General features: G+C 46.4%; 1 protein-coding gene across 2 annotated transcripts in view; it reads left to right on the top strand.

Annotated features, from left to right (window-relative positions):
- Nucleotides 1-19,834, top strand: part of LOC137321150 (CXXC-type zinc finger protein 4-like) — a 55,056-nt gene that overhangs the window by 31,339 nt on the left and 3,883 nt on the right. Inside the window, exon 3 of one of the 2 annotated variants that reach the window (XM_067983397.1) lies at nt 18,891-18,958. The exons of the other annotated variant lie outside the window; for it this stretch is intronic. Within the exon in view, the coding sequence (XP_067839498.1) occupies nt 18,891-18,958 (68 nt within the window). The remainder of the gene's footprint in view (nt 1-18,890; nt 18,959-19,834) is intronic. 2 annotated transcript variants of the gene reach the window in all.

The raw sequence follows: 19,834 nt of genomic DNA, 5'->3' as shown, positions 1-19,834 counted from the left end.
AGTTAATTTCAATTTTTATTTGCTTTGGGTGGGAACTTGATTTAAACTGAGATGTACTATGTTAAAATACTTACTTATTTTTTCTTGCAAGAGTTTAATCATGCTCAAATGAGCTGCACTGTAATATTTGTACTGCCTAATTAATGGTCGTAAAGAAAGATAGATTTACACCACAGCCAGCGCTCTGAGACCGTCAGCTGTGACTTGGGTCCCAGCCTGGCAGAGGCCTCCTGACGTTGCTTGGTTTCTTGGAACTTCAACTGTCCTATTTGGGAGAGAGCCCTGCTCTTGCCTGAATTAGTGTCCCCACCTCTGGTTGGTCGTATTCCTGGAGATTTCATCACGTGACCTCCCACCTCCAATCGCCCTGCCTGGTCAAACAGCCTTTTTTCCCCCATTTCCAATATTTTTATAACTAATAAACAGAAGTGTTCAAACAAAATGGGAAAAAAAACACTTATTTTTAATGCCTTTATGATTTTTGCCTGGGTTGCTTGCAGCAGTGTCCAGGAGATTAATTCTTGGAGACTCCAGGGTAATCCTAGAAGATTGACAACCCTGAATACACCAATTGGCAGAGCTCTCTCAACAGATGTTTAGCTGTTTAAAAGAATGGGGAGGGCAGAATCTGAGATTGGTTAGGTTTGGAATGTGCCTGGGAGGTTTGGCCGAAACACCTGATCACGTTGTAAATCGGGTTTGGTGCTCCAGCTGGCGTGAGACCAAAGTGGTGTGAGACCACCACCTCCAGGGAATCTCGTACCACGTCACTCTGTAGTAAGGTCAGGTCCCTTACTCTGGGTGTACCCCGCAGGTTTAGCATTGTGAATTGAAAATCGCTTCACACCAACACTAAGCTTGCACGGTCCATGCACCCTAAGTGTACTACTATGCTGAGGGTGAGTGTACTCAATAACAACAACTTTCATTTATATAGCGCCTTTAATGTAGTAAAACATCCCAAGGTGCTTCACAGGAGTGTTATCAAACAAAATACGGGACCTAAGTTCTGCTTTTGGAATCTGGTACAGAACCCTAGAAATTTCAGCACAGAAGGAGACCATTCAGCCCATAGTTAGCCCTTCAACTGGAGCTCTCTATTCGCAAATTGATCACCCTCACTCAAATGGTGTAATTATTGTAGGGCTGACACTCAATATACCAAATTTTAATGGGGGTCCAGTTTTGGCAGGTGAATTTTGGTGGCAGTTCAAAACTCACCCACACTGGGCTATTTTAACTCCTGGATCTCATTTAAATGCCACCGGCCAACTTCTCACCCATCCCTAGAATACCTGGAGAGACAGATTTTAATTCTGTCATGTTGGCAGACATTCTGTCAACACATACATGTGACCACCTACCTTCAATAAAGGAGTAGCTTTGGCATTCAGATGATAGCTTTGGTTATCTGCCAAAGAAATTGATTTCCTCTCTCCATTTTAGGGTGGATTATCTGAAACCTCACCCGCCTCTAGCATGTATCAGAAAATTACAGGCATGTTGCTCGGAATTTTCCAATACACAATGCTGGGCAAGGACTCAGATAATCTACCCTTTTGTGTAATAAAATCATTATATCCATTTATAAAGAGCAGGCTTATAACTTTTGTTACGCTGAATGCACGGAGGAAATCTTCCCTGATGTTATTAAACAACAATTGTACAGTTGCTAGACAATAAAACATGCACAGGTTAATGCCAAATTTATCAGGCAACTGCTATTCAGTTCTCCTCTGATAACCACCCTAAGGAGTCCAGAATTTGTAAGGTTGAATGAGTCATGGCTGCTGTTCAAAATTAGGCACCCATCTCAAGGCATTGGAGAAGTCAGTAATGACGTTCTTTTTAGAACACTATTGCTGCTGGGGGACAATTGAGAAACTGATATAGTGAAATGGGTCCTGAGTATCACTGTATTGAGAAATAGCTTCTCTGGACAGTACTGACTGACTGCTGTGATTCGTCCACTGAGGAGCTGAAAGAGGCTACTGTGTGTGCAGCAGTGTTAATCTGGCTCTGTTGGTAGCACTCTTGCCTCTGAGTCCTAGGTGGTGGGTTCAAGCCCCACTGCGAATTTGAGCACATAACCTCGACTGACATTTCAGTAATCGAGGCAGTGCTGCACTGTTGGAGATGTTAAACTGAGGCCAATTCTGCCAGCTCAGATGGATGTGAAACATCAAAGTCTGAAAGAGAACTGGGGAGTTCTCCTAGTATCTGACCCACATTCCCCTCTCAACCAACACCACCAAAAAAAATGAATTCCTTTGTTGTTTGTGGGATATTGCTGTGCACAAATGGCTGTCATGTTTGCCTACATAATACTTCAAAAGTAATCCACTGGATCTAAAGAACTGTGGGATGTCATGAGGATACAATGAGGTGCTATATAAATGGAAGTTCTTTCTTTAAGTGAGCTTTTCGTTTCTCTGAGTGCAGTATAGGTTTAAATGTTTGTTTAAGAGTACAAGAAATTCTCCTTTCTAATAAAAGTATAAGGTAATTTGTTCCAACTTAAACATTTACTCAGTTTTATATCACTTATCCAGAACATACCAGCATTTTATGAAACTCTGCTCTGTTGGTCCATTGTGAGGTTGAGTGTGCTAAGTACCTAATGATATTATCTCATCTCTCTGTCAGCTACACCTGATTCCAAAACAGTGCCCCTCTGAATGGGCGTATTATGTTCAGCAGTTCAGGAGCTGGTCGGGCGATGATGAATGATTGGGGCGATGGTGAATGATTGGGGCGATGGTGAAGGTTAGGATGATGATGATTGGGGCCATGATGAATGATTGGGGCGATGGTGAAGGTTAGGATGATGAATGATTGGGGCCATGATGAATGATTGGGGCGATGGTGAATGATTGGGGCGATGGTGAAGGTTAGGATGATGATGATTGGGGCGATGATGATGATTGGGGCGATGATGATGATTGGGGCGATGATGAATGATTGGGGCGATGGTGAAAGTTGGGATCATGATGATTGGGGCGATGATGATGATTGGGGCGATGATGATGATTGGGGCGATGGTGAAGGTTGGGACGATGATAATGATTGGGGCGATGGTGAAGGTTGGGACGATGATGATTTGGGCGGGCGATGAGGTAGGGGTGATGATGATTGGGGCGATGGTGAAGGTTGGGACGATGATGATTGGGGCGATGTGAATGATTGGGGCGATGATGATTGGGGGGATGGTGAAGGTTGGGACGATGATGATTGGGGCGATGTGAATGATTGGGGCGATGATGATGATTGGGGGGATGGTGAAGGTGGGGGGGATGATGATTGGGGCGATGGTGAAGTTTGGGGGGATGATGATTGGGGCGATGGTGAAGGTTTGGGCGATGATGATTTGGGCGATGAGGTTGGTGTGATGATGATTGGGGCGATGGTGAAGGTTGGGGCGATGGTGAAGGTTTGGGCGATGATGATTGGGGCGATGGTGAAGGTTGGGGCGATGATGATTGGGGCGATGGTGAAGGTTTGGGCGATGATGATTGGGGCGATGGTGAAGGTTTGGGCGATGATGATTGGGGCGATGGTGAAGGTTTGGGCGATGATGATTGGGGCGATGGTGAAGGTTGGGGCGATGATGATTGGGGCGATGGTGAAGGTTTGGGCGATGATGATTGGGGCGATGGTGAAGGTTTGGGCGATGATGATTGGGGTGATGGTGAAGGTTTGGGCGATGATGATTGGGGCGATGGTGAAGGTTTGGGCGATGATGATTGGGGCGATGGTGAAGGTTGGGGCGATGATGATTGGGGCGATGGTGAAGGTTTGGGCGATGATGATTGGGGCGATGGTGAAGGTTTGGGCGATGATGATTTGGGCGATGAGGTTTGTGTGATGATGATTGGGGCGATGATGAATGATTGGGGCGATGGTGAATGATTGGGGCGATGGTGAAGGTTAGGATGATGATGATTGGGGCGATGATGAATGATTGGGGCGATGGTGAATGATTGGACGATGATGATTGGGGCGATGATGATGATTGGGGCGATGAGGTTGGTGTGATGATGATTGGGGCGATGGTGAAGGTTGGGGCGATGATGATTGGGGGGATGAGGTTGGTGTGATGATGATTGGGGCGATGGTGAAGATTTGGGCGATGAGGTTGGTGTGATGATGATTGGGGCGATGGTGAAGGTTTGGGCGATGATGATTGGGGCGATGGTGAAGGTTTGGGCGATGATGATTGGGGGGATGGTGAAGGTTTGGGCGATGATGATTTGGGCGATGAGGTTGGTGTGATGATGATTGGGGCGATGGTGAAGGTTGGGGCGATGATGATTGGGCCGATGGTGAAGGTTTGGGCGATGATGATTGGGGGGATGGTGAAGGTTTGGGCGATGATGATTGGGGGGATGGTGAAGGTTTGGGCGATGATGATTGGGGCGATGGTGAAGGTTTGGGCGATGATGATTGGGCCGATGGTGAAGGTTTGGGCGATGATGATTGGGGGGATGGTGAAGGTTGGGGCGATGATGATTGGGCCGATGGTGAAGGTTTGGGCGATGATGATTGGGGTGATGGTGAAGGTTTGGGCGATGATGATTGGGGCGATGGTGAAGGTTTGGGCGATGATGATTTGGGCGATGAGGTTGGTGTGATGATGATTGGGGCGATGGTGAAGGTTTGGGCGATGATGATTGGGGCGATGAGGTTGGTGTGATGATGATTGGGGCGATGATGAAGGTTTGGGCGATGATGATTGGGGGGATGGTGAAGGTTTGGGCGATGATGATTTGGGCGATGAGGTTGGTGTGATGATGATTGGGGCGATGGTGAAGGTTTGGGCGATGATGATTGGGGGGATGGTGAAGGTTTGGGCGATGATGATTTGGGCGATGAGGTTGGTGTGATGATGATTGGGGCGATGGTGAAGGTTTGGGCGATGATGATTTGGGCGATGAGGTTGGTGTGATGATGATTGGGGGGATGGTGAAGGTTTGGGCGATGATGATTGGGGGGATGGTGAAGGTTTGGGCGATGATGATTTGGGCGATGGTGAAGGTTTGGGCGATGATGATTTGGGCAATGAGGTTGGTGTGATGACTGCTTGTGTTTGCCAACAACATCACATGAGAAAGAATAAAAAATGAAACATTATCCTCCCTTTAATGATAGAGTCTGTGCTTAGCACACTCTGTGAACTCCTGGTATTATGGGATGCAGGAAATCTTATTCATTGCCTAAAGTTGTGGCAGGTTGTATTTCATCGTCTGGTTTGATGAGCCAATAATAGGGTAAGAAATATAAATGAGTTTAAATTCCTCTGATATTTCCAGCAAAATGTAAATATCTAAAAGAAACTTGCCTCCAGTGTTACTGGAAATATCAAACCAAGTAACATTCACAAACTGTTTTACAGTGTCACTATACCCACTGACTAGAGGAATTCTTACCCTGTACTCCTTGATTTATCTTCATTTTGTACTACGAACATGCAAAAAGAAGGGCAAGGAAAGACCATCAGACCTATTAAGCCTACTCTATCCAGTCAACAGTGCAACCTTGCACATTGTCCACCCACCCCCTAGCAATGCTGAAAGACAAAATAAAACCTGCGGCCAATTCAGCAACAAACTGGGGAATTCCCCCCTGACTCCCCAAGGCAATCGAACAAAGTTCCAGGAAACCACAGTTGTCTGCAACTCATCATAACCACAACTAATGAGCAACTTACCCTCTGTTCTTCCAGCAACTTGCCAAGTTCCCATACTCACCATGTCATGGTAGAAACAAGCAGAAATACTTCTAGGATAATAACCTGACTCTGTTGACAGATATGGTAGATGTGATCTCCAGTTCTACCATTCCTATCCATTTCAATTGCCTTGGGTTGTCCGCAGCTTGCAGGAGTCTAACCCCTTGTCCTCTTAGATCGGGGAATCACCTGGCTGACTTGAAGAATATGATGCCATTAAGCTGTTCACATGTGATTGGCTGTTCACCCTCTCTCCCAGGGTAGTTATTGGCTGGTTTTAAAACATCTTATCCCAGCTCTTGTATCTTTAATCACTCTCATGAGTGAGTCCCAACTTCCCATGCCTTTTTAAAGATTATTTGTCTACCTTGAGATTTAGGTAAGCTTTTGGTAAACTGTCTTGGAAACTAACCCTGCCTGGTAATTGCTTTTAACTACTGGACTAATGCCTCCATAAGATGTCACGTCATTTAAGTTTAAAATATCAAGCAATTTTATTTTATCTAAGATGAACAAACACATAAGTAACAATCATGTAATAGAGTTCCATATTTACAGTGGACATGCTTGCACCTAGTTCCTTGAGGGGACAAAATAACAAAAGATCACAGGGTAGAAATTTGATGGCGCTGCACGTGTTTTTTGGGCGCTAAGTGAGCGCCTAAGCCACCAATATGGCAGGCAGGATGAGCACGTTCATTACAGGCCAGAAGTGCGTTGCCCGCCATATTGGTAAAGGCCAAAGAATTGGCATATGCAAATAAGGAGCCTTGTATGATTCTATGATTCTAAAGCCTGTTGAGGCCCCCAGTGCAAAGTTGGGTTCCCCTGAATGCAGATAGCACTGGGTCGGTTGTATTCAAGATAGTCAGCTTAACTTGCGGACGAACCAGCAGTCCTTAAAGGGCAGGAGTGCTCCACCTGGCTCCACATTCAAACCACGGGCTGCTGCTGGCCACCACTCGCCCCCTTCCAATCATCCTCTCTCCCAGTCGCCCCCCTCCCAATTGCCTTCCTCTTTAAGCACTTACCTGAGGACCTAAATTTTAGCCCGGAGCTGGGAAGACCGCGCAGGGTGAGGGGTGGAGGGGGGGGGAGATTTCCTGACGGGAAACCTGGAAGTACGGGTCATAAGGATGTCTTTTTTTTGTCAGTTTCCTGCCCCTCAGGCCAGCCTGATTGACAGGCTGGCCTCAGTCGGACGTGAGAAGAGCCAAGAAGCGGATGCGAGAAGGTACGTCTTAGATGGGGGGGTCGGGATCGGGAGTTATTGCTGGTGGTCGGGGTCGGGAGTCATCGGGGGTCAGGTTAGGGGGTCGGAGTTGGGCGTCATTGGGGTGGAGATTGTCGGGAGGAGTCGTAGATCTTTGGGGGGGGTTGGGTTGGGGAGGTGGGGGTTGCTGCAGGTAAGCTTGTTGGGCCTATGGGAAGCACTCCTGCTCCTCCGGGCCCACAAGCAGTGCCAAAAAGGCATTTAGCTGCAGTTCCGGGCTCTCTTTCCTCCTCTTACCTGGCGTGAAGTAGAAGGCCCGGGAATCTTGGCCCCCCAGGAATTAAAAACAAAAAAGCTGTATAAATGAAGGCCTGCAGCCTCCTTGAACGTTCTTAATGACCGACCCGCCTCCTAAGAGCAGCTTGGTCGCCCGCCCCTCGTCCTGACTCACTAAAACCAGAAATGGGTGGGTTTTAGATTTTAAAATTTTTTACTGCCCCCCCCCGCCCCCAATCCACCCTTTTTTCCGGTGTCTGCAGGCCGCCGGTGTTATTTAATTGAGGCCCGAGGCTCAATATTGGGTGCGCCTCGGGCCTACCTATTCAGGCACAGGGATCGATCCCTGCGCCCAGTTTGTGCCAGCAGACCGGTACGAAAAAATTTCTACCCCCACAACTGTCGGAACTAAATTAACTCTTTGTAAATAACTTTAAAATAGCACATAGGGCTCGATATTGCCAGGGCTGCGGGTTCGCGGCGGGGGGGGCTATTGCGCCCGGCGAAATCAGTCTGCCCCCCGTGCGATCGCAGCCTAATTGGATTCACTTACCTGGTCTTCCGGGTTCCCCACTGCTGATCTGCGCGTCGGGTGGACTGCGCATGCACGGTAAGGTCTGTCAGCTGGAGGAGCTCTATTTAAAGGGGCAGTCCTCCACTGACTGATGCTGCAACAAATAGGAAAAAATACAGCATGGAGCAGCCCAGGGGGGAGGCTGCTCCCAGTTTAATGATGCCTCACTCCAGGTATCATTAGATGGGGTGAGGGGGAGGACAGAGACCTTCCCCCCGGCGGGCGGGAGGAAGCGGCCTGCCTCTGCCACCAGGAAGGCCTGGCTCGAGGTGCACCTGCACCACCAACATATCGCGCACCTGCAGGAGGTGCAGGAGGCGTTGCAATGACCTAAGTAGGTCAGCCAAAGTGAGTACACTTACTCATTCCCTTACACTCCGTCTGCCACATCACCGCCCCCACTCCACATCTCCTTCTGCACTACCAACACTACTCTGTCACATCACCCCTCACACCCACTCATCCTCATCTTACCTGCACTTACTCACCTTGCCAGTACTCATCCCGCCACTACCACTCAACCCAATCCTCATACAATCTCATGGCTCTATCTCATACTCACCCTCTCATGCATCTCTTTCACGGTCAGCCTCACTCAACCTGCCACTACCTGTGCTGCAGCCACAGGGCATGCATCACATATGTGCAGTAGGAAGCATAAGGCAAACGTGTCGTGAGCATGAAGGGGATGCACAAGGGTGTTTGAGGGTTTGTCATGGTTTTTACTTATATTTAATTTCTGACCAACTCACATCACATATTATATTGGCACCACTACTGCCACATCTTTGCGAATCTTGTCTGGTTTGTGCAATAATGCCCTTTCCTGAGGATCACAATGAAGACCCACACCTGATGCCACCCATTGTGTCACTGCAAAGTGGGTGTAGGTGTATTTGCAGGGCTCTTTTGTGCAGACGACCGAGAGACGTTGGCGATGTCCCCGGTGGCAGCCTGGAAGGATGCGGAGGAGATGTTGTTGAGGGCAGTGGTGACTTTGACAGCAACAGGTAAGAAGATGGTGCTCGGGCCAGCCGGGAGCAGCTCGGCATGAAGGAGGCTGCAGATGTCCACGACTAAATGTCGAGTGACTCTGAGCCTCCGTGTGCACTGCTGCTCAGAGGTCCAGGAATCTGAGCCTCGGTCTGTGGACCCTGTGGCGAGGGTAGTGCCCGCTGCGACGCATCTCTCTCTGCGGTTGCCCTCCCTCCTGCCGTGCAGGTGGATGTGTCACAGCACTGTGTTGTGGAGCTCCACATGTCAGAGGTGGACGGCTTGGCCAGTGAGGCTGGTGATGCTGTTCGCCCTCCGAGGAGGTCATGACTGCAGCTACGGCGGCCCCCATCCAGAAGATGTACATCTGAGGGGGTCCACAAGGTAGGTACATGTCTCTGGACCCCGGGGTAAGTGTGCAAGTTGGTGAATTTGATTGTCAGGAGGAGGGTGGTGGAGGCCTAACTTTGTCCCAAGTGACAGAGTGGCCTCCTGCAATAAGTGAGGGTCTCCCCTCCTCCTGTCAAATGGACCTTTGCAGCTGCCACAGGCTGATGGCTGCAACACGTCCATTTCAACTGGGAGTGTTTCCCCTAGTACGGGAAACAGTCCCAGTTGTCTCTAAAATCCCACCCCTCATGACATATTCCCTTAATCAGGTCTGTTAATGACCTGAAATACCAGTATAAATATTGTTAAGTGGCACCCCGCTGGCTTTAATTGCCTGCGGGAGTCCCACATGCGGGGGCTGCGCACGCACGTCGGCGCGTCCGTGGGGAACCCGGAAGTGGGCGGGTTGGAGCCGGGCTCCCGACCCGCTCCAGGATTCCCTGATTTTCGGAGCCCCCCCGCCAGGAACGCACCCGATAGCGGGTGCTAAAATGGAACCCATAGTATTTTCCTTGAATTTCTTACCACTATGGGAGCCTAATTAATCTACACTGTTTCTGGGAAATGCAAACTGATTTTTTGCATTCTTAGGAGTTTCAAACTGCTCCATTCTATTCAAATGAACTTTGAAACAGAATCTGATATAGACTGAACAGCTTTTATTTTATATCCCGGAAAAGAGTTACCGGGAATTCCTGGAATTTGAATATCCTACCACACAAACTGAACCAGCATTTTCAGTTTTTATTTCAGGAAGACATAGATGGGTCAGTGGAATGGACTGATAGATGGACATATAATTTAATATGGATATGTATGAGGCAAGAGAAACCGGGAATGAGGGTAATCACTCAATGGAAAGACTGAAGGATTTGGATAAACAGAGAGACCTAGGGATTTAAATATATAATTCCCTGAATATGCAAGTGTAGGTAGATAAAGCCATAAAAAAGGCATTTTGGGTTTTATAAACAGGGACACAGAGTACAAGATTAAAGAAATAATAATAAATTTGTACAAAACATTTATTAGGTCACAGTTATCGGGTGCAGTTTTGGATGCCCCTTTATTGAAAGGACATTAAAGCCATAGACAGCATGCAGAGTAGATTCACCAGGATGATACCAGGGATCGGAAACTATGGCCCCGATATTTGCGGGAAAGGAACGGGGATGCCTGTCAGTGGCTAGGAAGCCCAGAAATAGGGGAAAGGTGGAGGTCCTGTCAAAGTTAACGGCAGGTCTTCATTGGAATTTTTTTTCTCAGTTTCCCACCCGTCAGCCAGCCAGATTGAGAGGCTGGCTGGCTGCCGGGTGTGAAGGCCTGCTACACAAGGCTGCAGCTGGGGACCGAGAGAGAGGGAGTGATCACGGCGGGGGGGGGTGGGGGGGGGACATCGGATTGCTGGGGGGTCGACCGATTGCAGGTGGGTCGCCTGATCACGGTGGGGAGACATCAGGTCGCAGGGAGGTTGGCAGATTGCGGAAGAGTAGCTTGAGGGGGTGAGAGGAAGCCCTCCTGGCCCACAAGCAGTGCTGGAAAAGCACTTACCTGCTGGATCCGGCAGTTCTCCCCTCCCCTTAGCTGCCGGGTTTCCTGAGGCCTGCGGAACCCGGCCCATAGCCGTTAAATCCAAATGGCTGCTGAAATCTGAGGCATATTATAATTCCTGAACTGCCTCTTGAGAACAGGTTACTCGCCCAACCCCCAACCCGCCCCAGTTAAGCCGGGAGCAGGCGCGTTCATGGGGGGTTGTGCTCTGGTTTCCCATTTTTAAGAATTTAACCCACCGCCCCCCCCGCCATTGTCCAGCCCGTCCTGGGGTGTTAAAATCCCCGCCATAGTTCTGAGGAGAGAATTGAGATAGTGAGACTATTGCCACTGGACTAGAGAAGGCTGAAGAGATTTAATAGAGGTTTTCAAAACTACAAAGGGTTTGAATAGGGAAGGACTATTTCCTCTGGTTGGGGAGTCAGTGAGGAGAGAGATTAGGAGAAATTACTTTACGCAGAGGATTGTTAGCACCTCAGTGAGCACATCCTTGATGAGGTAAAAACAATGTAAGTTCTGCTGTTCTCTCAATGCCAAATAGTTGGCTCCTTGCCAGTAAAATATGTGCAAAAAAAAAGAACATACATTTATATAGCACCTTTCACCACCTCAGGAGGTCCCAAAGTGCTTCACAGCCAACTACTTTTGAAGTGTAGTTGCTGTTGTAATGTAGGAAACGCGGCAGCCGATTTGCACAGCAAGGTCCCACAAACAGCAATGAAATAAATGACCAGATAATCGTTTTATTTTTAGTGATGTTGGTAGAGGAATAAATGTTGTCCAGGACACTGGCGGAGAACTCCCCTGCTCTTCTTCGAATAGTTCCGTGGGATCTTTTATGTACACCTGAGAGGGCAGAATGGGCTTCTGTTTAATGTCTCATCTGAAAGACAGAATCTCCAGCAGTGTAACACTCCCTCGGTGCAGCACTGAAGTGTCAGGCTAGATTTTATGCTCAAATCTCTGGAGTGGGACTTGAACGCACAACCTTCTAACTCAAATGCGAGAGTGCTACCACTGAGCCACGGCTAAAAGGATAATTCATCCTTCTCCAAGGCTCTATCACCTTTCTCTATTCTCCTTCACTCTGCCTGCTACTTGGTGCTACTCAGTAATGTCGCTAAAGGAGAGGGGGTCCATGTGATGGTTAAACTTAGTTCAGTTTGGCTTAGAGTGCATATGCAGCATACCAGTATCTAAGGCAGAAAAGGTCTGGCTTGGTTTAGTTAGATTTCCCCTAATAATTGACTAACTTGCTGTTTTAGTCCTTCTGCAGTAATCTGCTACGGCTGTACTTCGGAGTGGAAAGTCAATGTTTCCCACAACAATAACCATCCATTGTAAGTGCTAGCATCACAGCTGAGGCAGTAATCACTACCTGTAAGGCAACTACTTGAAGGATGTTGAATACCCAAAGAGTTATTAACTTTAAGATTCTTCTATTTTCCCTGTCCATTTATTGTATTGATTTGAACCTGACTGTGTTGAGAACTTCAGCAGAGATGCAACAATTATCCCAAAGCAATTGAGCAATTTGTGTTATGTCACCAGTGTATATTTAGCAGTGTTGAACTTTGCAACTGAGAGTGTTGATGTACATTATAATAGTCCTTGGGATACGGTATCAATATTCAAGGACAGTATCAATACTCTAGGACAGTACCATAATCCTTGAGGGACAGTATCAATACTCTTTATGGGAAAGTACCCATAGGCCTTACTGTGCTAATACTCCACGGGTGTTATCAAATAAAATTTGACAACGAGCCACATGAGATGTTAGGACAGGTGACCGAAAGCTTGGTCAAAGAGGTAGGTTTTAAGGAATGTCTTAAACGAAGATAGAGAGGTAGAGAAGTTTAGGGAGGGAATTCCAGATCTTAGGGCCCAGGCAGCTGAAGGCATAGCTGTCAATGGTGGAGTAATTAAAATCGTGGATGTCCAAGAGGCCGGAATTGGAGGAGTGCAGAGATCTCAGAGGGTTGTAGGGCTGGAGGAGGTTACAGAGATAGGGGCGAGGCAATGGACGAATTTGAAAACAAGGATCAGAATTTTAAAATCGAGGTGTTCCCGGACCGGGAGCCAATGTAGGTCAGCGTGCACAGGGGTGATGGGTGAACGGGACTTGGTGCGAGTTAGGATACAGGCTGCAGAGTTTTGGATGAGCTCAAGTTCATGGAGGGTGGAAGATGGGAGGCCAGCCAGGAGAGCATTGGAATAGTCGAATCTAGAGGTAATAGAGGCATGGATGAGGGTTTCAGTAGCAGATGAGCTGAGGCAGGGGCGGAGACGGACGATGTTACGGAGGTGGAAGTAGGTGGTCTTGGTGATGGAGTGGATATGTGGTCGGCAGCTCATCTCAGGGTCAAATAGGACGCCAAGGTTACGAACGGTCTGGTTCAACCTCACGATGGCCAGGGAGAGGGATGGAGTCGGTGGTTAGGGAACGGAGTTTATGGCGGAGACTGAAGACAATGGCTTCTGTCTTCCCAATATTTAGTTGGAGGAAATTTTTGCTCATCCAGTACTGGATGTCAGACAAGCAGTGTGACAAATGAGAGGCAGTGGAGGGGTCGAGAGAGGTGGGGGTGAGGTACAGCTGGGTGTTGTCAGCATACATATGGAACCTGATGGGTTTTGGATAATGTCGCATGTAGATGAGAAATAGGAGGGTGCCAAGGATAGATCCTTGGGGGACTCCAGAGGTAATGGTGCGAGAGCGGGAAGAGAAGCCATTGCAGGTGATTCTCTGGCTACAATTGGATGGATAAGAATGGAACCACGCAAAGGCAGTCCCAACCTTACAGCACCAATACTCCTTGTAGGAGTTTACTGATACTATGCACAGTACCAATACTATTTATAGGACTACTGATACTCCTTACAGTAGCAATATTCTTTACAGGACTGTACTGTTACTCCTCACAGTACCAATATTCTTCCGAGGACTACTGATACACCTTGAGCATCAATACTCCTTAAATACCAATACTCATTACAGTACCAATACTCAGTATTGTGCCACACTCCTTACATTATGGTACCAGTACTCTTTACAGGACTGTCCTGATACCCCTTATAGTACCAATACTATTTATCGGTCTGTACTGACATTCCATACAGTACCAATACTCCTTTATAGGACAGTATCTAACTTATAATACATATGCACCTTATAGTATCTATACTCAAGGGACTGTATCAATAAACTTTACAGTACCAATATTCCTCACAGGACCACACATAAATGGAATTTTTATAAATTTGTCTTAGAACAAGGCAGATGATGTTAATTGGGGAAAACTGACTTTAAGAATGGTCCTTAGGGGATGTTGTCATGAAAGATATATATATATATATAATGAAGAATTGTACAGGTCCTGCATTTTGCCCAGTTTGTAGACTATAGCATTACACATTGAACGTGTATCTGTCACCAATATCCTTGCTGACCTGACTGATTGAGGCCACATTGGTTGGGATCACAACACTGATCAACTGGAGCGTGAGATAATGGAGCAAATAAGTTGCACATCTTGGCTTTTGCTTGAGACTGGCCAGATTAATTCAAGAATTATGATGGGTTTGGTACATCAAAACAGTACTGAAAAGAATGAAATCTGAAAATAATTACTTGGAAAAATCCCTGCTGGCTCAGTCCTCTGTGTACAACATTGTTCTAGAGAAACAGGGTTAATTTTAAGCTGTTCCGTGGATCGTGGCTTATTCATACTTACCTGTTTTGGATTTAATTATTATCTAATTACCTAGGAACTCACCCATGTGTTCACAAATTGTCTAACTCATTGCTAATCCTGTTTATTTCCTCATTACCTCTTCTGCGCTGCTTATCCTTAGTCTCATAATTCATAATTATTTTTCACTAGTCACTCTCCTGTGACATTGCACAGGGTATGTTGGAGAATGTGGTTATTCTGTTGCCTCTCTCTGATGTCTTCTCTGGATTACTCTCTGTCTCTCTTCTGCTTTTTTTCTCTCTCTCCTGTTCTGTTTCTCTCCCCATAAATTTTTGCTGCTCTTTCTGTCCCCTTCTGTTTCTCTCTCCTTTCCTTTTGGGCGGGAGGTGGTAGGTAGTGTGGTGCAGCAGGGAACGGAGCTACTGATGGCTGCAGGCTGCATTTGGGGTGGGGGCTGTAGGGAAAATATGATCCTCAGCAGCTCTCTTCCTATCCCCTCCCCCAATCACTCATGTCTCCCCCCACCCTCATTCCATCTCGTCCCCTATCCCATCACCTTCCCGCTATCCATTCCCCTTCCAACCACTCCCTCACTGCAATTACCACTGTACCTCTTCCTCTTTGAATGACCCAATCAACCCCTCATCCTTCCATCCAGTCTTCCCCACTGCCACTCATTCCCAGCAAAGATGGGTGTGGGTAGGCCAGAAGTCCCCTCTCTTTCAACCACTTCCCCTTCTTCCCTCCCCTTCCCCTTCCTCCTCACCCACCGCTTCCCCCTTTTTCCCTCCCCTTTCCCTTTTTCCACCATTCCATTTTTCCCTCCCCTTTCCCCCCCACCCTTTTCCCCTCCACTCCCCTTTACTCTCCCTCCTCTTCCACTCCCCATTTTCCCCTTCCCTCCCCCCTTTACCATCCCCTCCACTTTCCTGTGCCCCATCCAGTTTTCCCTTCCCCTCCCCTAAGCCCCCCTCCTTCTCCCTTTCCACTCCCCCTTCCCTTATCCCCTCCTCCCTCTTCTACCCTTTCCTACCCCATCCCACCCCCTCCCCTTTCCTACTCCCATCCCACCCCCTCCCTTTTCTTACCCCCTCCTCTTTCCTAGCACCATCTCACCCCTCCCCTTTCCCATCCCCTCCCCTTTTTCCCCTCCCCCTTTTCCCTATCCTTCCCCCTTTTCCACTTCCCCTTTTCCCCCTCCCCTTCCCCTTTTCAACCTCCCCTTTTTCTCTGCCATTTTCCCCTCCCCTTTTCCACCTCTGCTTCACCTCCCTCCTGACTCCACTTCACCACTTCCTAACTTCCTCCCAACTGTGTCACTCAGTCTTTGTTTGGTTTTAAATTTCACTTTTTTAAAAACAAATCAAATTAGAATGTGGAAAGAAACTATCTGTTTGCCTTTCTCTCTGTCTTTTTACTGCCTTTCTCTATATCTCTCTGTCCCTCCACTCCTCTCATTTGTTAGAAATTAAAATCTGTCTCATTTACCTTTCCTGTCAACAAAACACAGGTGGGGATAATTAGTTGACTTCAAAATTCAAATAATTTCTTTTTGAAAGTAACATTAAAGGAAGAAAGTCTCTCCCTCCTCCTTCTCTCCCATTCCAGTTTCACTCTCACCCATTCCCGTAGCTTAATACTTTTACAGTGTAGTCACTGTGTTTATAGAACACAAAACAAATGCTGCAACAGTTGTGTAATCAGACCACAGTCAACTTTCTCTCTCCTTTTCTCACACACACATACCCCATAAAGAAAAACACTCAATATAAATTTCACCTCAGTAGAGCTTCTGAAATTTCTCCTCTTTTTCAAAATTATTTGAAGAAAAGCTACTGGGGAGAAAGTTGAAGAAGCTGAAGAAGAAATATTGCAACAGTGCAGCTGACTGAGGGGTACTACTGCACCCTGGGAAATGAGGCACTTTCTCAGACTGCACAGTCCAGATCCAGTCACAGCCCTGGGCAAAAAATTCAACTCCAAGCCCAGGCTTTTGGAAGAGGCTTAGTCCTTCAATTAAAAACTTTAATGCAGGCATTAAAAGACACAAAAGCATTTAATAGATAAGTTTAATGATATTGTAAAATGTGTAATTAATAGATTTTAAAAGAATTTATTTAACCCTTATTTTGCATATTAGAAATGTAATTTACTAAGAAAAATGGTGAGTGAAATAAAATTTCAGATAGCATTTTAATCGATTTAATGGGAACCCAGTGGCCAGATTGCACAATGTCAGGTTAATATACTCTCACTATAAAATAGCAGCTATTGTGTGACACTTTTAATAACAGGCACTGCAGGTAATCATGACGGGGGTAATTTTAACTTTTATTGCCGGGCAAATAACGAGTGATAGCGAATCGGAAGCCTGTTTTATACCTTGCCCAATTTTCTTTTTGCCCAGTGATAAAAGTTAACATTATCCCCAATTTTCAATGAAAGAAGCAGTGCACATCCACCACCGAACCCTAAAATCATTGTAAAATTAGAGCAAATCCAAACTCGAGGATAGGAACTGTAGAAAAGGAACACAAACTAGCTAATCCCACATTTTTTAATGAATTAGACAATTCTTGAGGTTAGGTCAATCTTTCTATTATATATTAAATTCAGTGCATGGAGCTTTCTATTATATATTAAATTCAGTGCATGGGGGCTTTCTATTATATATTAAATTCAGTGCATGGAGCTTTCTATTATATATTAAATTCAGTGCATGGAGCTTTCTATTATATATTAAATTCAGTGCATGGGGCTTTTTATTATATATTAAATTCAGTGCATGGGGCTTTCTATTATATATTAAATTCAGTGCATGGGGCTTTCTATTATATATTAAATTCAGTGTATGGGGCTTTCTATTATATATTAAATTCAGTGCATGGGGCTTTCTATTATATATTAAATTCAGTGCATGGGGCTTTCTATTATATATTAAATTCAGTGCATGGGGCTTTCTATTATATTAAATTCAGTGCATGGAGCTTTCTATTATATATTAAATTCAGTGTATGGGGCTTTCTATTATATATTAAATTCAGTGCATGGGGTTTTCTATTATATATTAAATTCAGTGCATGGGGCTTTCTATTATATATTAAATTCAGTGTATGGGGCTTTCTATTATATATTAAATTCAGTGCATGGGGCTTTCTATTATATATTAAATTCAGTGAATGGGGCTTTCTATTATATATTAAATTCAGTGCATGGGGCTTTCTATGATATATTAAATTCAGTGTATGGGGCTTTCTATTATAAAGTTCAGTGCATGGGGCTTTTCTTTTTGCCTGGCGATAAGAGTCAAAATTACCCCCGATGAGTTTTCAGTGCAACACACCTGAGGACATTAAGAATTAACCACGGGACTGGAATCGCATCTAGGCCAGACTGGATAGGGGAGGAAGGTTCCCTTTCCTAAAGGGCATGAGATTTTTTTACAAAAGTCTAGCAGCTTTCATGGTCATTTTCTGGTGCTAGCCCAGATTTTAATTTCAAAATTTGCCTTGGAGGGATTTGAACTCTAATCTCTGGGTTACTCTTCCTCTACCATAACCAAGTAAGTGACTGTACCCCTTTGGCTGTGTGCCCTTCATCAGAATTCACTCAAGTACACACTCAAAATATTAACCTGTCTTTACAGGTACTGACCGGGCATCATTTTAGAATCATAGATTGATGCAGCACAGGAGGCCATTGGGCCCATCGTGCCTGTGCCGGAAAGATCTATCCAATTAGTTCCACTCCCCTGCTCTTTCCCGATAGCTCTGCAAATTTTTCCATTTCAAGAATCTGTCCAATTCCCTTTTGAAAGTTATTATTGAATCTGCTTCCACCACCCTTTCAGGCAGTGCATTTCAGATCATAACAACTTGCTGCGTTAAAATAATGTTTACTCATGTCGCCTCTGGTACTTTTGCCAAGCACCTTAAATCTATGTCCTCTGATTACCGACCCATCTGCCACTGGAAACAGTTTCTCCTTATTTATTCTATCAAAACCCTTCATGATTTTGAACACCTATCAAATCTCCCCATAACCTTCTCTGCTGTAAGGAGAACAATCCCAGATTCTCTAGTCTCTCCACGTACCTGAAGTCTTTCAGCCCCGGTACCATTCTAGTAAATGTCCTCTGCACCCTCTCCCCGGCCTTAACATCCTTCCTAAAGTGTGGTGCCCAGAATTGAACACAATATTCCAGCTGGGGCCTAACCGGTGTTTTATAAAGGTTTAGCATAACATCCTTGCTTTTGTACTCTATGGGGGTAATTTTAACCCCCAAGGACAGGTGTGTTGGGGGCGGGTGGGAAGGTAAAAATTGTAAAAATGTAAAACCCAACCCCAACCTGCCCATTTCCGGTCTTAACGGCGATCAACCAGCTCTCAGGAGGCAGGTCGGTCAGTAAAATCTTTTCAAGAGGCTGCGGGCCTCCATTTTAACAGCATTTTTATTTTTAACTCCAGTGGGCCGGGTTTCCCAGGCCTTTTGATTCTCACCACGTGAGAGGAGGCGAGAAGGGCCGGATCAACAGGTAAGTGCCTTTATTGCGCTGCTTGTGGGCCAGGAGGAGCAGGAGTGTTTCCTCCAGGCTGAACAAGCTTACCTGCCGCGATCGCACACATGTGACTGGCTGCCCGCCCCCCATATCCGACCCCCCAATGTCTCCGATCCCCCCCATGATGTGCAACCCTCTGATGTCTCTGACCCTCTCTATGATGACCAACCCGCCCCCCCCCCACCTCCCGATGTCTCCCCCCAAAATATCCCCGATGTCTGGCCCCAGCCTCCCGCGCCGCCCCCCCCCCCCCCCCAATTTCCAAGTTACATGGCATCCGCTCCCTGATGCTTTCCCGTCTGACAGGCAGCTAGTCTGTCAATCTGGCTGGCTGTCAGGCGGGAAATCTGCTGAAAAAATTTTAAAGACGTCCTGAAGTCAAAATCAGCATGACGTCCGGGAAACCCATACTTCCTGGTTTCTCGTCGGGAAATCCACCCCCCCCCCCCCACACACCCTCGCCCCTCTCTCCAGAGCTCAGAGTAAAAATCCAGGCCAATGCGTCTATTTATCAAACCAAGGATCCCGAATGCCTTTCTAACAGCCTTCTCAACTTGTCCTGCCACCTTCAAAGACTTGTGTATGTACGCCCCCAGGTCTCTCTGTTCCTGCACCCCTTTTAAAATTATACCATTTCGTTTATATTGCCTCTCCTCATTCTTCCTACCAAAATGAATCACTTCACATTTCACTGCGTTAAATTTATCTGCCATGTGTCTGCCCATTTCACCAGTCTGTCTATGTCCTCCTGAAGTCTGTAACTATCCTCCCGATTGTCTACTACATTTTTGAGTCTCGTGTCAACTGCAAACTTTGAAATTATGCTCTGTATACCCAAGTCCAGTTCATTAA

This window comes from Heptranchias perlo, chromosome 4 (assembly GCF_035084215.1).
Source record: "Heptranchias perlo isolate sHepPer1 chromosome 4, sHepPer1.hap1, whole genome shotgun sequence".
NCBI lineage: Eukaryota > Metazoa > Chordata > Chondrichthyes > Hexanchiformes > Hexanchidae > Heptranchias > Heptranchias perlo.
The sequence above is the reverse complement of the archived record's forward strand: the minus strand, read 5'-3'. Positions and strand labels throughout refer to the sequence as shown.